The sequence below is a fragment of the Pelobates fuscus genome, chromosome 1, assembly GCF_036172605.1.
Source record: "Pelobates fuscus isolate aPelFus1 chromosome 1, aPelFus1.pri, whole genome shotgun sequence".
Lineage (NCBI taxonomy): Eukaryota > Metazoa > Chordata > Amphibia > Anura > Pelobatidae > Pelobates > Pelobates fuscus.
Window position 1 is genome coordinate 365469557 of NC_086317.1, and position 19645 is coordinate 365489201.

Sequence of the window (19645 nt, forward strand, 5' to 3'; positions counted from 1 at the left end):
TGTATAGAGCTCATTATACGTTAATGCTTGGGTTTGCACCAATTGTACAGTGCTGCTGAATTTGTTGGCGCTTTATAAATATTAATAATAAATGCCAAACACTATAGAAGCAAGATTTGGCTGAAGATGACCGTTAAACTTTCACCACTTATCATAGCGTATTTGACTTTAAATCATGGGTGTCCAAACTTTTGGACACATTAAGCGAAGAGGAATTGTCTTGGGCCCCACATAATATATATAATATTATTATTTATATATTAAAATCCCTTTTCTTAATTGTGATATGCCATTTGATTAGACGATAACTCCCTTATGTTTTATCTTTATGTGGGGTTGCCATATTTAAGGATACCAAATTAGGGAGCTATCTACTAAATAATTACACATGTATATACATATACATACACTTAAAGATATACACACACATATATAATTACAGACCTCTACACACAAACCCACACATGTGCACATGCAATAATACACACACACACACATACATACAATCACATACCTATACACACACACACACACACACACACACACACACACAAATATATATATATATATATATATATATATATATATATAATCACAGATATATACTAACGCAATCACATACACACACTAAAATCACATCCATACACACTCATTTAGTAATTAAGATGTCCACCCAGCCTCCCCTACCTTGTTCTAGGAGGGCTGGAGTGGGTCCTCTCCCTGGTGGCCTGTGGTTGCTGCTGTGATGGGATCACTGCGCTCTTCGTGCAAGGACAGTAGTGATGCCGGAATAATTTCTTATCCCAGATGCCAACTCACTGCAGGACTCTCAAGGTAGCTGTGCAGAAAGAGCGCAATGAGTAATGGGCACCGTGCCTCACTCGCCGCCCAAACAGCAACTAGTCTGCATTACAAGCGGTTCAGGGCTGCATGCGGGCCACAAGTTTGAAACGCCTGATTTAGATGTTCAGGTTATGTTTGCAGTGTATTAGATTAGGATCCTGAACAAGATAACTTATTTAAAGTTATTAATCTACAAATAATGTTTTTAGTGGTAATTGCAAAGGAGCTAATGCATTTAATTTTATTTTTTTTACACCAGACAAATGCATATTTGTTCAATATAATAATGGTAACAATCATTAAAAGTTTGTGTACTAGCAGTTCCCCTTTAGATATCGAGCTGGATGCCACTCAGAAGAGCTTGCTAAAAAGCAAGGAATAAAAATGGAGTGTGCCATAGTGAGATAAGAGGATTTATAAAAGAATCTGAAATACATGTGGATCCCTTCATTTTAATTTGAACTCACACTTAACCCTGCTATGTACGTTCCTCTGGATAGTCTAGTAGTTGGATTCTATCACAGTTTGTATTTTAACTTATAGATTATGTAGACACTGAGAGTTTTTTTTTTCCTCTGCCACTTACATTCCAGATCAAAGTCTTCCAGTCCTCAAACACATGCAGTGTTATTATTGATCGTGTGTTTTATAATGTTCTAATAAAGCTGAATTTGCAATTTGGTTTTCTTAAGAATATAAAGATCATGGCTTCTTTTGTATTTTTATTTTCTTTATCCCAGCTATTACTATGTTTTGTTTTTGATAATGTGGTAAATAACTTCTTAGATTTCATTGTATAATAAAGATGTGATTAAATACATATTCTATGAAAAAAGAGACTGCATGTTGATATTTAGAGTTTATTTTACGTGCTTCCAATGTGTGCAAATATCTATATATCTTAATGCCTAGTTTTCTTTTTCTTTCAGTTGGGTGGAAAGCTTTGGATATGATGGGCTGGGTTTGTTGCTTGATATTCTGGAACGTATGGTGGATAGAAAAAGGTAAACCTAATTCTCTTTTGGTGTTTTGAATGTGCAATTGCCTATGCATTGTCAACAACACATGGCATTTCAAATAGTGCTTATACATTGTACTGGTCATATTCAATCTATGCATATTTGTTTTTATTCCAGCTGAACTTAGCCTTTGCTTAGCACCACTGGGCACAGTGACTCATCAAAAAAATCTGTAAAGAATTTAAATTATAGTTATTGCCATGAATGAGCGAATATAGCTTTCTCAGTCAAGATGAACGGTCTCATTCTTTAATTCATTATTTGTTTGCATGTTTTGATATATATATATATATATATATATATATATCATTGCAATGCCCCATCCAAGCACCATGTGTGCTGTCTGAATTATAGGCTCTTACAAGGATGTAACTAGTAATGTCTGTGTTTAATACAAAATATCAAGTACCTATTTGTTTTGTGCATTAGCAGATTCCCTATGCAGCTAAAGAACCAAAATTGTTAAATCTTCAAGTGTTATGCATAGTCTTAAATCCATACTTCTAAAATTCTCAATTTGGCCAGTTCATCTGTATTAAAATTGACCTCTTCCCAGAAATAATAAATGAGCCCCTTTGTGGCCAATTGTGTACGTTTTGCCTGGATATTTCATAATTCTTGAAGAAGCCTCACAAGCTCATAAATTCCTTAAACCTACCTCAGTCTTAAGAATCCCATTTTAAGATTTATAATAGGAAAGCAGTCTATGCTAGAATAATCTGCAGTGCACTAATTAAACCGGCAGCCAAACTTAGTAGTTTTAAACTTTATTTCACACAGTTTTGCAAATAACTTTGTGTGTGCCTTCACACTAGTTAAATGTTTTTCAATATGCAGTGTGTTAAATCTTTGTGGTCAGTGATGTATACATTTTAAGAGTCAGGTAACCATGGTTCTTAAAATGTTACTGTTTATTTTTGTTCTAATATATTGATCACATGAACCATGTGCCATTATTTGGTAAACTTTTTTTTGACAGAAGTTTAAAATATTTACAAGTCATTAGCTAGACAATGCATTTTTAGGTTAGAAAACAAGTTCCCCATTTTCTATTTTAATACAATATCAGCTACAATAAATTTGGCCAGACACCTTTGTTAAATTATTTCAAGTGTCGATGCTTTGAGGAAAGTGATACTACTAAAGGAAAAAAATAAATATTATGGGCAGTTGTCAGCGGCTTGATCAAAAGGGTTATGTCTGTTCCATCCAAATGGGTGGACCTTTTGAAAATTGTATCCGAAGAATAAGAACCACCGCTGCATGGCTTTTGGTGTTTGTAAATTTAGCATCAATTTATCTAGCATTTTATTTAGTTTATTTAGCACGCCACTAGGTAGCAAATGACACCAAAATATTTTAAAGAAAATGTTTTGTATATTAAGAATGTGATGTATGAATGCTTAACCAAAAAAAAACCAAAAAACTAATTATCATTAAATAAAAATGAAAACTTTGCAGATGGTATTTTCTAAATTTAAGTATGACTGTATAAAACTGAAATGCTTTTGTATCTTTAGAATAGTGGCATTTGATCTGTAATGTGATATATTGTCAGCTTCAATTGCGATACTTGGTAAATAACTATATATATATATATATATATATATATATATATTTATTTTTTAAACACGATTATATGTTTATTTCCTTGGTACATCGTTTTTGCTTTTAGCTTTTAGTATAGGAATGATGATAGATATGCTACGAACATGAAATGGATGTCAACTGTTGTGTGCAAATAACCTTACTAAACCACTAATCTTTCACATTAAATGTAGCCATGAAAAAATAGAAAAACGGATACAGCACAAAGTCGTACAATGCCTGAAAGCATTCATGAACAACAAGGTAACGTGGTAATGTACTGCACAACTTATATTTTGTATGTTCTGTCTCCCAAAAAAACATGACAGCCTATTTTACTTAAAATTATCAATCTTCCTTCCTAACTAACTAAAAATGGTTCTTTACTGCATTCCACGAATGAGAAAAGGTTAACTTTCCCTGTCAAAGGAGTTAACATTTTTTTTTTCTTCAAAGAATGATAGTCTCTTTTCCTTAGATCCCCTCCCTAATCATTCTAGTGCCATATTAGTGATCCTCTGTAGCACATGTTTTACCTAAAATTGTACTGCTTTACCTAGAGATAAAACACCAATCTGCTCACTGCCTTTGATTTGCCAAAGTAATAAAAAAATAATAATAATTACAAAAAAGAATAATATATGTGTATATATATATATATATATATATATTTTTTATTTTCTTTTTTCTTTTTTTTTCTTTTAATCAGTCTTATGTTTACTAGGATATGTTATATATGTACATTTATTATTAATATATAAATACATAATCAAGAATAATTTGTTTTCTAACCCCTCTAGAACCAGTGTTGGTCTATGTTGACATAACAGTCCTTTTTATAAAAGATCTGTTTCCAAAATGCATTAGCCCCAATTAATGACTGCAGTGTGGCATGGAACTAAAACATTATACGCTGATAAAAGATATTTACTAAACAGATTATGCGGTCCGCAAAGTGTCTGTCACACCCACTCTTACATTAGACAGCCATTTGTCATCAGATAACAAATAATGAAAAGTTAAGTTTTCCTCTTATTTGTTCTTAGTGTATCAAGCATTGCTTACTTTATCAATATTTTTTTTCAGTATGGCTTAGAGAGAATTATGGGAGAAGAAAGGAGTCTTTCTTTGTTGGCTAAAGCCATGGATCCTAAGCAGGCAAATATGATGACCGACGTGGTTAAATTGTTGTCTGCAATATGCATTGTTGGAGAAGAAAACATGTAAGTGACTCTCCTGTTAAATTACATGATATGACTTATTTTTTTTAAACCCTCTGTTGCTAAGGCAAATTGTTTTATTTTTCATTGTATATCCAAGCATTTATTCATAAAACATGTCTTGTAGCAGAATTTGTTAGGATGCTTATTGATGACACATAGTTGGTTAGCATTCAAAAGGCTTACTGGAACTAAGAGTATCATTTTCAAGGTTTTTTTTAATAGTTACAAGTTAATGTGTTCTCATCAATAACAATTACAATGTAATTGCCTTCCGTCATGAGGGAGATATACAACAATCACATGGTAAGATGTTACCTTTGAAAAGTGAATTAATTATGTCTTGTTTGGTACTGTATCTCTAACAGGACAGAAGTACACTGTTAACATGCAATAAATATTTTTTTCCTCACTTCTGTTCGCCAGTGAATTGGGATTTCTTGTGTTCTTTGTTCCTAACCATCTGTTTGAAGTGATTTAATTAGATTTAGTGAATTTATGAAGAATACTGAAACAAGATGATAACAAACAATGCTGTCATCATAAACTTTGCTGTGTCCTTGCAGCAATCTGCTAAGTTATACTTTTTTAGTGTTATAAATTGATTTTTTTTTTTCTTTTTGGTTGTTTGTTACTATGGCAGTTTTATCACTTAATATGATATATTTTGTTACATTCTAGTCTTGAAAAGGTATTGGAAGCCATAACTACAGCTGCAGAAGAAAGGAGAATTATCAGATTCAGCCCAATTGTGGAAGGTCTTAATCATAATTTAGTCCAACTACAGGTTTGTTGTTTTCATAGGCTTGTAGTTGTTTATGTTCATTTTAAATTTTCCAAATGTTTATATGTAGCCTATATATTGTTTTCTAAACTCACACCCTCTACATCTTCTTTTCAAATTTGTGGTTCATTCTTTCTATGCCTGAGAAGCCAGGCAGGCAGATCCGATACCGGGTATTCCTGCCATGTGATCGTAATGACGTTGCAATGGAATAGCCTGGGAGGGCTGGTTGGATGCGGGTGATTGCCTGGCTGGTCAGGCAGTCGTCCCCCACCCACCCTTTTCACCAGGGATTGGCATGGATTGCGGTGCAAGGTAAATGCATTTGGCCAGGGTTTTAAAAAAAAAAAAAAACAACAAAAAAAACAGGCAAAATTATCAGGGTCACTGAGAGCCTATTGAGTACTTAATATAATAGGTGTCTCTTCTTCAGACCTCTATGAGAGTTGGATACCACAGACGCGTTCTAGTGCATCAATTTAAAGAAGTCTCCGCATTAATTTGCTGAAAACATTTTATCAATTAAAATATATTGTGCTTTAATTTGTTTTCATCCCATACTTTTGAAGATTTTGATTGAGGACTTATAAATGACAAAAGTTGGACTCTCTCTCTTAGGGTATGTTTTATGATCCCTCCCATGAAAAACAAACATATGTAGCTGCTATTATGATTCATACCAGTCTATTGATCGTACTAAATCACTAAATATAACAGGATTGATAGCAATAACTTCTTAACTACCATTGACAAATCGAAAGAAAAAAAAAATAATTTGAAAATATTTCCAAAATAAATAATATCATTAAAATTAATACAATTTGTTAGATTTTGATTTTATTACTTATGTTTCAGTATAAATATATGTAATTCAGTATAGTCTGGCATCTATAAATGAGAAACCCCTATATTTCTGTGACAATTTGTGCATGTGCTCTAAATGAAAAAGATGGTAATTTAGCACCAAATAAATTGCATTAAAGTCAAAATTGCTTAAGAGCACTGTGAAATGGCAGTGGTTTCCAAAGGGTTAAAATAATTGCTAAATGTGCTTTTATTTATTTATTTTTTTTTTTAAAGTTGGTTATATACAAAAGCCATTAAAACAAATGTTAAGATTTGAAGCTGCTCTGAATATTGCAATGTTTTATGTAGATTTTCAAATTCATGTAGAGAGAGAGACTTGAGGTTTGACCTCAATTTTTGTTGCTAGGACAGTTGCCATGGCACAGTTCAATTTGAAAAGACTCCCATTGCATCTCAATAGACTTAAATATCCATCACTGGTTGAAATCATAGCTGTTAAACAAAGAGAACCATTGTTAATAGTTTTGCAGGGGCGCAATTGAGAGAATTAGAGCACACAAAATAAAAACGATTTTATGGCCAATATTTCAATAGGAATATTTAAAAAAAAAAAAAAAAAAAAAAAAAAAAAAAAAGTTTTCTTTTGCTATAGTTAAATCATGTATAATATGATTTTTTTTTAATGTTCCCAAGTGATGGTGTTTAGCCGTATTATTGTAGCAGTGAAAGGTAATATACTAAGGTTGACAGGATATTTATATGTGTGTGGCTTAACTTAATTCATTGACCATCTCCATTCTCCTCTGCATTGGTACTAAATTGAATCACCCTGTGTTTTCTACTTTTGGTTTTTGAATGCAGGGTGACATGCTTTCATCAGGTAACTTAACTTTGTGTCGCTCTTAAGTAAAGTCTTCAGTTTTTATGGCAAGGGCACAATCTAAAGCTGGTTTAGGCAACCTTTTAGCAGCACTGTGCTGGAATACGATTGTGATGTCCCATAGCGTTCCGGTCCTATTTTTTTTTAAATTGAGGTGTGCATGTTGCCGTATTCTGCTTGTGTTATTTATACTGCTTTTGCTTTGTATCGTTGTATTTGTGCATATATGAGCTGTTATATTGTATGTGTTCATGAGTAGTTTGTGGTATCGTGTATGATGCCTATGAATGTGGGCTGTGTATGGGGGCTGCTTGTGGAATTGTGTGTGTGGATGGATGTCACATATTGTGTTTGGTAGTATGTGTATGTGTGGGGCTGTTATGGGTATTGTATGTGAGAGGCTGCATGTCAGGTTATGTGCATGTATGTTGATTGTTAGTGGTGTTGAGTTTGTGGGGATTGTGTGTGGGCTGTTCATATTATTAGTATGAGGGGAGGGTTATTCTGCATTTCTGTGTATATCTAGCAGTGTGTGTGACTTCCCTGGGTTACAGTGGGGACCGTGCTGGCCAAGTACAGGTCAAAGACAGGAGCTGCAACAGGAGCTGCGGGCTGCTCTATTCCTGTGTGGATTTCCATTCACAAGTGCTGGGAGGAAGTGATCTGAGATCACTTCTGATACGTGCTGCAATGCATAAATTGAGGATTGTCCTTCATCACCTTTCCGTATTAGTAGATATCTGAAGTTTCTCTGGGACTCCTGATAGGCCAGATCCTGTTTGGTTCTGGCAGCCTTGAGTGCTGTGCAAAGACACCTCGAGTGTCGTGCATGGCACACGTGCCATCGGTTGCCTACCCCTGCTCTAAAGAATGGAGATACATGCACACTTCTTATATTCTGGATTCTGTACATGAAATATGACATTTTGCATTTGGCTGTGTTGTAAGTATTTTAGACATATAAAAAGAAATATTAAGCTACTGACACCTTTTGTGACTTTATATGGTATAATCTAAGTACTGGGGCGCTTAATGGTGGTATTTTGAGGTTTTTTATTTTTTTAGACCTTGTCACCATCTATACATAGATCTTTTCTTACGTTTATTCGCCATCTTTGGGTGTATATACACAGTACTTGGCCTTCCCTTACCTAAACTCTGGATATGCTGTTTCCATGCAGTGATGTGTCCATCCTAGTGTAATATTCCACTGGCATATTAATTTTGGCACCGTGATCTACTCTACTTGCTAGTCATAAGATGCAGCTCTAAATCCCAAAAGAGCAATGCCAAAAAAACACTTTTAGGAACTACTTTATTGTCAGGCATCTTTTGTGGCCACAAAAAAAAGGGTGTAAATGTAATGCATAACAATTTAAATGCTGAAATTGGACGCTTTTCAGTTAAGTAGATACTTGGAGTTAAGGATGACTGGCAGTTTAATTCTGTCAGTATTTTGATTAAATGTATTAAGGTGATCTAAAAAGTAATTTTTTTCATAGTAAATTACGCCAGAAATTTCACAAGACAGCCAGATTCAAAGTTGTGGAGTAATGGTATCTAAAATGACAGTGCAACAAAAGCAATATATGAATATATTTGACAGATTTAATAAATTACGGAGCATGTCCGGACGGCCATGCGAGCAGTCGTGTAAGGCAGTACCTCTGACCCTGGGTGAGTCTAATCCATCTATCTCCGCTATCCCTCATCATGGGGAATAAAAAGCATGATTCTACTCACACTAGAGACCCAAAGAACACACCTGGATCTTGATACCAGCGACGAGTTTTTCACAACCCTGTCGGGATTTGAACCTTCATGGGTTGAAGAGATTTTACTGATGATGCATTAGCCCACTGAGCGATCTCACCAGCTTATAACACCCGACTAGAGGGCCTGACCCAGGACCCAAGGTTTCCAAGCAGAACATTGCCCAGAGCATAACACCGCCTCCAGCGGCTTGCCTACTTCAAATTTTGCATCCTGCTGACATCTCTTCCCCAGGTTAACAATACACTTGCACCTGACAATCCTTCTGATCTAAAAGAAAATCTGATTAATCAGACCAAGCAACCTTCTTCCATGGTCCAGTTCTGATGCTCATGTCTCTATTTAAGGCTCTTATGGCAGTGGAGAGCAGTCGTTGAGGGCGCTCTAACTGGTCTGCAACTACGCAGACCCATATGCAGCAAACTGTAATGCACTGTGTGTTCTGACACCTTTCTATTATTGGTCAGCATTAAGTTATTCAACAATGTGAACTACAGTAGCTCTTCTGCGTGATTGGGTCAAACAGGCAGCCTTTGCTCCCCACGTGCTTTAGTGAGCCTTGGGCGATCATGATCCTGACTCTGGTTCACCAGCAGTCCTTCCTTGTACCATTTTCGGTAGGTACTAACCACTGTTTACCCAGGATTGAGACTTGCTTTTTTGGAAATGGACAGTCTAGCCACCCTAATTTGACCCTTGTCAAAGTCACTCAGATCTTTTCGCTTGCAGTTTTTGCCTGTTTCCAACATATATAATTCAAGAACTTCCTGCCCAATATGTTCCACCACTTGACTAGTGCCATTGTTATTTACTTCACCTGTCAGTGACTTTAATGTTATGGCTAGTCTGTGTGTGTGTGTGTGTGTGTGTATATATATATATATATATATGGACAAAAGTATTGGGGCACACCTCTTAGTTATTGAATTAAAGTGTTTAAATCAGACTAAATGCCATAGATGTATAAAACCAAGCTTCTAGCCATGCAGTCAGCATTTACAGTTGTTGGAGTGTCATTCTGAAGAGCTCAATTCAAGTTTGTAACAGTCATGGGATGCCACCTTTGCAATAAGTCAGTTTGTGAAATGTCATCCCTGTTAGATATTAAACAGTCAACTGTAAGTGGTATTATTGGAAAGTGGAAGTGTTTAGGAACAGCAGCAAAACAGCCATGAAGCAGAAGACCACGCAATGTTACAGAACAGCATCACCAAGTGTCGTGGTAGCAGTCAAACGCACTGCTGATTCCAAAGCTGAAGGGTTCTAAACTTCAACTGGCATTAATATCACCTCAAAATGTGTATTGCAGGAGCTTTATGGAATGGGTTTCCATAGTTTACCAGGTGCATGCAAGCCTCACATCACCAAGTTCAATGCCAAGTGTCAGATTGAGTGGTATAAATCACACCACCACTGCACTTTAGACCTGTGGAAAGGTGTTCTATGGAGTGGCAAATCATGCTTCTCTGTATGGCAGTCTGAATGACGAGTCTGGGTTTGAAGGGTTTTAATCTGGCTTTACCTGCTGGACTGGGTTGTGCCAACTGTAAGTTTGGTGGAGGGGTAACAATGGTAGGGGGGGCTGGGGTGTTTTTTTAGGCGTTAGCCTCTTACTTTCAGTGATGGGAAATCTTAATTCTTCTCAACTTTGTGGGAACAGTTTGGGGAATACCCTTTTCTACTCCAGCATGATTGTGCACAAATGTAAGGTCCATAAAGACAGTTTAGTGTGAAAATGTGAGTTTTTTTCCCAGGTCATTTAAATAGTGTTTGCCTGTTCGTATTTATTGAGGAAAGTCCGTATGAGGACTAACATGTCAACAACGTTCATGGTATGCAAATACAATTTGATTTGCTTCATTTGAACACCAATGAACACTGTGTGTGCTTCATCTGCTATTATTTATATCATAACTGAAAGTTTAGCACTGCGGCAGAATAATTCTATGTGAAGTCATTGAGTGCACCACATCTGATTTATTTATATATAATACTAATAGGATATTTATATCACCATTTTTCTCTTTCCTGCTAGAAAAGATCATTTTGCATGCTTATTTTTACTGCTTCAAACACATGAAATTCAAGAACTGACTGTTCACTTACTGCCTAATATATCTCACATCTTGACAGGTTCCATTGTAACAATATAGTCAATGCTATTCACGTCACCTGTCAGCAGTTTTAATGTTGTGGCTGGTCAGTGTGTGTATGTGTGTGTATATAATATATTTTCTCCCTTTCCTGCTAGAAAATACATGCATTGTGGGCATAATGACATTGGGAAACACCACTGTGCTGGAAAAATTGCGTTAAAATGCATTTTCTTTAAACACCCCTATTCAACTGTGTACTTTTTTTTTTTTATTATTATTTTTTTATATAGTATTGAATTCAAATAAACCATTGTTTTATTTTCCATCAAGATTGTAAGTTTTTCCTTTCCAACCTATACATTTCACAGAGAGCATTACAAGCTTTAAAGTGATTTATTTTCAAACGTGGCTGAGTATTTGAATTCATACCAAGTCCAGTGAAATCCAATTATATATACCTACTGTTTTTCGTGTGATCCATTTTCATCAGCCTCACACAGAGGCTTCCACAGAAGAAACCTCAATGGTATTGTTGCGTTTGTTATTAGGTACCAAGTAATACAATTTGTTTATCGGTCCGCATGGGTTATCTCACTACGTGTGTTCCTAAGCAATTTTCCTTGTATATAAATGTGCAAAAACCTAAACAAGCATATGTGATGTGTCAGAATGTAATTAGTGTGTGCAAACTAAAGCTACTGTGTATCACGTGAATACTTTTCCTGTCTAAACACGCTGAAGTCTTTTTTCTATTTCACTGTATTCTGACACATTGGACCTGTTTCTTTTCAGATTTGTAATAATTTTCTACTTGATAGTACAGTGAAACTTCTTGGAGTAAAACAAACAAGCCTGCGTGTGTATAGCCTGTCTTCTGATTAGTTTAATTTTATTAAAATAGTCAAGTTATCTAAACACATTGAACACGTTCTTGCTAATTATATCAACTGCTGATATTCAAAAAAAATTCTTGGGAGATTGTTTTTCTGCATTTTAGCTGAGATGAGTAAAAACAGATCTCTTCTGGATATTTGGGAGACAGAACAAAGGATACAGGGTGTGCAGGATAAACAGCTAAACAACTAATTATACAAATACATGACACCACAAAAAAAGTACCAAAAGCAATAAGTAAGTCTCTAGATATCAATGATCAAGTTTTTATGTGGCGTCGTGGGTCAAATCATCAGCAGTATATGAGAAAAGAGCAAAAACAGAATGGACCAATGGTGCAATATAGTTGATAAATATGGCTACAGAAAACACTGAGGTTAAAAAGTGCCAACTCACATTTAAAAGAGCTATAACCAGCTCCAGGTAAAATCGCATACAGTGGTATTTGAACTCCCCACTTGTAGGATATCCCTCTGATGGTAGTTGCAGTGTAGAAGAGGAGGAGGCCCAAAGTGCTCCATATATGTATAAGAACAGGAGATGAGAAATATACTTACAATTTTAAGAGCAGACAGACAGCTCTATGTGCCAGGCATGGGTGGAACAATCCCCACCTAGGATTCTTTAAATGATGGCTCTGGTGCTTCAGATGGTAGGAGATGCCAGGTATAAGTAAAATAAAAGTATAGAGGCTAACCCAAAAGTACAGGTAGTCAGTTGCCTTATAACTTAAATGTATGCATATAATGTTATGAACTGTAAAAACTATTAAAATACACTTTTTGGTAACAATACAATTCATGGCTTAAGAGGTAAAAGGACAGAACCTTATAACTTAAATTTATGTATATAATAAAGCACATTTTTTGGTAACATATAAAAAAAAGGGGGGTTATACATACAAAAGTTTTTAAAAATTGCTTTTTTAAATAAAAAAAATAAAAATACCAAAATCTGCATTCAAGCCTTCTGATATTAATGTTTTTAAATTAAAAACCCATTCCATATCATTTCTACCTAAAATCCTTTTGATATCTCCTCCTCTCCATGGGATCGGTTAACTTTAAAACACATTGATTTTTTTGGTGACATGTTTTGAAACCTTATGATTCTCATATACATTTTTAATGTTTCGACAGTGTTCTGATATTCTTATTTTTAGGCTTCTAGTAGATTGTTATAACGGCCATTGCAAGTACATTGCACTACTACTTTAGTCCATCTGACAGGTAGATCCTTTTTTTTTATCCACACCACTAATTTGTCATTTGATAAAGGACACGTAGTTGATGTTGTATATAGCATATAATCTAAGTATGTGAAAGGATAAAATTAGCTTAGAGGAGAGGATAGGTTTTTTTTTTTTAATAATTTGTGAAAAGGCCAGTTTCTTCAAATCTTCCAACCTCCCCCTGATATACTTATGTACATCTGCAAAAGTTTGGGGAGTGGAATAGGATGCATTTATGCGACTAGTTTGGGTTATGATTGAATGGTGAATGTGACTATGTGGGTGGCTGAATTATAAGTAGGGATCGGCTGATCATCGGTCTGGCCAATATTCTGCATTTTCAGCAATATGGCTATAGGCCAATAATGATACCGATAATGCAGACAGCGGCCTTGATGCAGCACATGATTTCTGCATAGCCTCTCTGCAACTCTTGCGATCTCTCAGCCGTCAACGCGCTGTGCGGCACACAGGTTTAAGAAAGTTGGAGAGGAGACAGAAGATAGTGTGCGCTCTATCCAGGCCACTGTCGCTAAAATGTGAAACCCCCTGGCAGCGTACATACTGCCACTGGACCACAAGGGAGTATAATGTCCCGCTTCGTGGCCACAGGTAAAAGGCAGAGAGAGGGGAATAAAATGAAAATACACACACACGCTCTCAGACTGCATCCACTACCTAAACACATCGATATTCCATTTTAATAATCTGACTAGCATATATATTTTGTGCAATTTCAATTTAATAAAAGAAAGCTTTGCCAAAAAACACCCATTAAATAATAAACATTTTTATTGTTTTAATATTTCAACAGTGTTCTGGTCTTAAATAATTTTTCTAGATGTCATGCCTACATATTGGAGGCCACAAGGGCAGAATTTTCTTGTAAGATTTTCTTTTCTACATTTTAGCTGATATGAGTAAAAACACATCTCTTCTGGATATTTGGTTGTTGTAGTTCATGTACTGTATATACTAGAGTATAAGCCGACCCGAATATAAGCCGATGCCCCTAATTTTACCCCCAAAAACTGGGAAAACTTATTGACTCGAGTATAAGACTAGGGTGGGAAATGCAGCAGCTACTCGTAAATGTCTAAATAAAATTAGATCCTAAAAAAATTATATTAATTGAATATTTACAGTGTGTGTATGTGTGTGTGTGTGATGCAGCGTGTGTTTGTGTATGTGTTGCAGAGCCTTGGGGGGGGGGGGGGCATTTTTATTATTATTATTTTTTAATTATTATTTTAATACAATTTTTTTGTTATTATATTATTAATATTATTGTATTTATTTTATTATTATTTTTTTTCGTCCCCCCTCCCTGCTTGATACATGATACATTAAAATAAAGGGGCAGAGAAAACCAAGCCATTTAGGGAAAACCGGAGTCCAAAAATAAAATACAAAATGTGTATGTATATACATGTATGTGTGTGTGTGTGTGTGTGTGTGTATATATATAGTACAGCTTGGTCTCCAGTTATCTTGAATTGCTGAAAATTAATCAATATGAGGCATAAAATAAATACCTAGAGGGTCATTAAAAAGAGAAAAAGTGACTGCAAATATTCATTTTCTGTGTAGTAGTTCAGCAAAAGCCATGCACAATGCTATCTAGAACCAGCAATATACACAGAGTTGCTCACATTGGCCTTTTATTAAGCTGAGGTGCCAGTGTACATTTATGAAAGCCACAAAACACATTTTTATCCGAGAGGCTAGCCACTAAAACAGGGTTGACTCCAAATTGAGCATAAACTGACCTCTTGTCCACTAGCTGAAGGCTATAGGATAACATAAAATATACAAAAATAAATGGGGTGCGGGGGGGGGGAACTCTTTCCACCCCCTATATGACACACACTGCAAGCACATACACTAAGTTCATATATTCTTCCCCCCTCCCTGCTTCTTACTTTGCCAGGGAGGGGGAGATCGCATGGTGGAGGGAGCAAGCTGCGGTACATTGCCACCCGGAAGTACTTCTATTATTGTTGTGACTTCATGGTGAAAGCTCGTATACAATTTCCAACTATTGGGCCACCACAATTTATTGTCATCTCCAAGTTGTGGCAGTGTTATTTGGAAGACAGGTGCATTTAACTTCCTGTTCTTGTTAAAGCATTGCCATTTTAAAGCTGAGCTTTTTAAAATAGCCTAAATAAGTGTCACAGTATTACATTTTAATTTTTTTTTCTTCACTTTAGTGTAATTCGATTTTCTCCCTAATTGCTCAACCTCTGTAACAAAGTCCAGAGATTGACACAGGTTGAGGTTCACTGAGGAACTTGTGATATTGTACAGATACAGATGTCAATATAGAACATTCAAGACTTGGAGGCTACCTTTACCATTTTATGAGCTCTGATCTAGGATTGTGGAGTTTGTTAAACTGAGCTATGAACGAGGGCTGAGTAAACAGGATTTGCCTGCATATTGACAATTACTATACGTTTCCACAGAGCAAATTCACTAGGCTTCAGCCGCATCACCAGCCTCGTGTTCCAGAGATAGCAACCACAATTATGTCTTTATACTGGCACAGACTCCTTCAACGGGCGCCTCTATCCAGAAAATGCTAGACCAGCTTCAAACTATGCTTCAGAAGAGCTTCCAAAAACTCATATGGCATCAGAAATTATGTTAATGCCCTTGGTCAGCACATGTCCCATCTTGAAGACAAGGCAGATGAAATGATACTCGAACACAATATGCTAAACGAGGCCTATAAAACCCTGGCAAAGCAAGTGCAGGGCTTGTAGACAAAATTGGTTGACCAGGAAAATAGGGCGTAATGAATTAATGTTACGATTTGGGGTATATCAGAGGAAATTGCCCTAAATTATTTATAATTGTCACATTATTCTTCATTGGACTACTACCTGATGTTCCATGTAAGGAGCTGCTGTTAGACAGAGCCCATCAGCTGATGAGGCCCAGACACCTACCACAATCTGCTCCTCAAGATACTATTGATTGAGTACACTTTTTAAAGAACAAATAATGCAAGCGACAAAAGAACAGATCCTAGAGAAATACCAGCTCTACACAGATCTCTCTTCAGAAACTATGGTAAGCAGAAAGGCTTTCTTTTCCAATTACAAAAAAGACCTTTAGGAAGGCACATGCAAAATATAGTTGGGGGTTACCCACCTAGTTGCTACTGCATACAAATTTGACTTTTAACCCTATTCTCTCAGTGAACAAAGGCTGCACTATTCTACCAAAGTGGAACATCAGTGAAGGGAACACTATCGTTAGCGAATGAGTTCTCCTTTTACAAGGAGGTCAACCCTAACCAAAGCCGACAAATTCAACACTGACTTGGGTTCTACCAAGAGACCCATTCACCTGAGGCCTACATTTCACTTGTGATGGTTTCCAATCGCTAACCATGCTTGTTTCAAAACAAAGAAGATCATTGTTTCAGTATTAATTGGCAGAGACATGGCCTCCTCCATAGATAAAAAAAAAAAAAATGGAGAGACCCAAGGGGACATTACTTGTTAATTTAAGGTTTGTGAATTCCATGCCATGCATGCAGGTCAATATCCCAGTTTTCACCATGTACGATTTTTACACCACCATTTTCACTTACTAGAGTCATGTAAATATGGAGCTGGGATTGGGGAGACTATAATTTCGGACTCAGTCCTTCTCAAAACACTACAGCTTATACAAATCAGCAGTCTAAACTCACAAAACCTATAAATGATTTTCTCCTATCTCATAATTATTGTATGACCCTTGGCGAGCCCAAAACACATCTGCTAGAGACTATGGCTTTCATTCTCATGTATATAACAAATACTCCAGGATTGACAGATTTTTAGTACATTTCTATACATTGCAGAGAGTAAAATCATCTTCCATCAACCTAATTTTATAGTCAGACCCTGCTTCTACTGGTATGACCCTTTCAGAGGTGTACTCCTGGTGAGAAAATAAATGCTTATTCATTAAGCCTCATATTTTACAGCAGATAGATCAGGACTTACCAATTTACTTTGTAGCTGATGACACACCCACAGGTGACATAGTTGCTGTCTGGTTGGCCCATGAAGCCTTCTTTAGAGGCTCCTTTATTACATATGCAAGGTTTGAAAAAAATAACAAACATCCCAGATGGTAGCAAGCCTGACTGCCTTGCTAGTTCAATTAAATAAAGCATACAAAACTCCTTCACCAGGCAGCTTAAAAAGAATCTCTAGCATAAACAGTTATTGCAATGGCATCTCATTTGCCTGAACTTCTTCAAAGATTTAAACACAAATACTATACCCAAGGTAATACAGCTGATTGCCACCAAACAAAAAAAAGAGAGAGCATTCACATCTACGATAGCTTATGTGTTTGATCAATAGGGTCATAACATACTTGACCCTTAGCAAATGTCCATCTATGAGATTCCTTAAAAATTGAATCAGGATGATTCCATACACCAACCAATATCAGAGCAGACCTCTGCTCTTCCATGAGACACTCAGCTATGCCTTCTGCTTTTATTACTGTGGAACTAGACAAGAAAATTTCTTTGCTACATCAAAACAAGAGACCAGTTCTGGATGGCTTGACTAGCGTATGTTCTAAAACATTCTCTAAAACCATGATACCATATTAATACCTGTGACAGACCGCCTGGCACGCCGATCAGGTACCTCTGTCAAACGCTGCTTCCTAGTACTTGCGAGCACCATAAACACTGTACTGGAACACCATAACCACAGTAAACCCCACGACCCACCGCAGCTTGGTTGGGGTCTAGCTGTCCTCCACCCACCCTGGACCCAAGACCAGGATCCAGCTTCCAGTGGGTAGACCTCTCCTAGTCCAGAGAGCGTAGCAGGAACAGCTCTTATAAGAGTTAGTGATTATACTCAGGGGAGTATAGTGATTATAGCAATCCCTAGAGTGAATGTAGTTCTCCAATCCCCCAAACATGAGCCAAGACTTCATGAAGGGGTAAACAAATCTCAGTTTAATGGGAGCCACACTTGGCCTTATATGACAATCCCCATGTAAGGGGTACGCTCACATGAACCTGATGGTAGACTGATTTGCAACTTTACAGACCAATAACAATAAGGTTACAAGGCACAACACTCCCACACACAGCACACAATCCCTCCCCTCTACCTGGGAGATAATTGGATCAGTAACTGTACTGATTGGAATCCAATTATCTCCAATCACAGGAAAAAACATCCTTTTTTTAAACACCCTAAAAATACATAAAACCCCACAAATGTTACATTCCCTGACAACCTTTATCTGGTGACCAACATATCCAAAGATTACCCAGATCAGTTCAGGAATTTCCTGGAAGTCATTTATTTGACCGACCGCAGGCATGGTCCCATGCCCCAAACAGTTTCAGAGAATCAGGGCTTGAGGTTGGTCTAGTTCGGTAGTTTGAAAACGAACAAACTACCAAACAGAGTCAATAGTCTTACCCTCGAGCTTGTTCCCCTCATCCAGATGAATGATCTCACTGAACAGCGCCCTTCTAAGTTAAGTAGAATAGAACGCAGGCGATGATGGATGTCCAGTGGTGTTAATGAGTTTCTGTTTCCGATTTTTAGTTCCATGAGATTCATGCCCAAAGACCCCTGCATGCGAACAAGATGGCCGCCACCTCGTGGTTGTCCATAGGAATTGCGGCCACCCAGACAAACAATTAGAACACTGCGTTGGAAAATGTTCCAAGTTGTTAATAGGTGTTAACAAGCTCCAGGGTGGTCTCTGGTTTGTGTGGTTGTTTGGTAAATTAACCTTTATAGTCCCAATTTGCAGAGGCCCTAGTCACAGGGTAGGAGACTGGCAAACAGGCCCCTCCAAAAACCAGTGGAGAGGTTACTTTCGCCACAATACCATATCTAGTATGACTAATCTAATGGTTGAAGCATACGGGTTTCTTGCCTTAAGAAATGCTTTCTGCGCATGTGTTGACCATCACCAAAGTGGGCAAATCTCTTTATTACTGGCATTTATAAAGCACCAACATATTCTGCAGAGTTGTACAATTGAGGAAAATACATATAGTATAATATACACAGCTGGTGAGCTAAGACCTTGCCATTGAACTCTGTTATACAAGTGCCTAGTTAGATAACCAGTGAGTTTACAATCTTTTTGGATATTATGGGCATATGAGACAAGAAAAACAGGGACACTTTGGGAATGATGGCCAGAGAAAATTGAAGAAAAATTGCTTCTACTGTTATTGTGTAAAGTGAAGGACGCGTAAATAAGTTTTAAAGCAGCTGGAGGACTATGCTATAAATGTATAAGGGACATATGTGATCAGTAGGTGGGTCATGGGAGTGGGCAGTACTTAGAGAACATGTAAAGTCTAAGAGTTTTACTTTTGAGGTTGGGTATATATTTCCTGACCATCCTCCTGATGCTGTAGGTCTGACAACTGCTTTCCCTGCTCCTTTGTACTCCTGATGACATCCTGAGCACTTGGAAATAGAGCTTTTAGGAGTACAGAGTCACAGAGCTG

The 19645-nt window shown here is 36.8% G+C and overlaps 1 protein-coding gene across 1 annotated transcript in view; it reads left to right on the forward strand.

Annotated features, from left to right (window-relative positions):
* Nucleotides 1–19645, forward strand: part of DIAPH3 (diaphanous related formin 3) — a 747362-nt gene that overhangs the window by 249038 nt on the left and 478679 nt on the right. Inside the window, exons 6-9 of the mRNA XM_063425945.1 lie at nt 1773–1847; nt 3644–3713; nt 4536–4672; nt 5351–5456. Coding sequence (XP_063282015.1) covers nt 1773–1847; nt 3644–3713; nt 4536–4672; nt 5351–5456 — 388 coding nt within the window. The remainder of the gene's footprint in view (nt 1–1772; nt 1848–3643; nt 3714–4535; nt 4673–5350; nt 5457–19645) is intronic.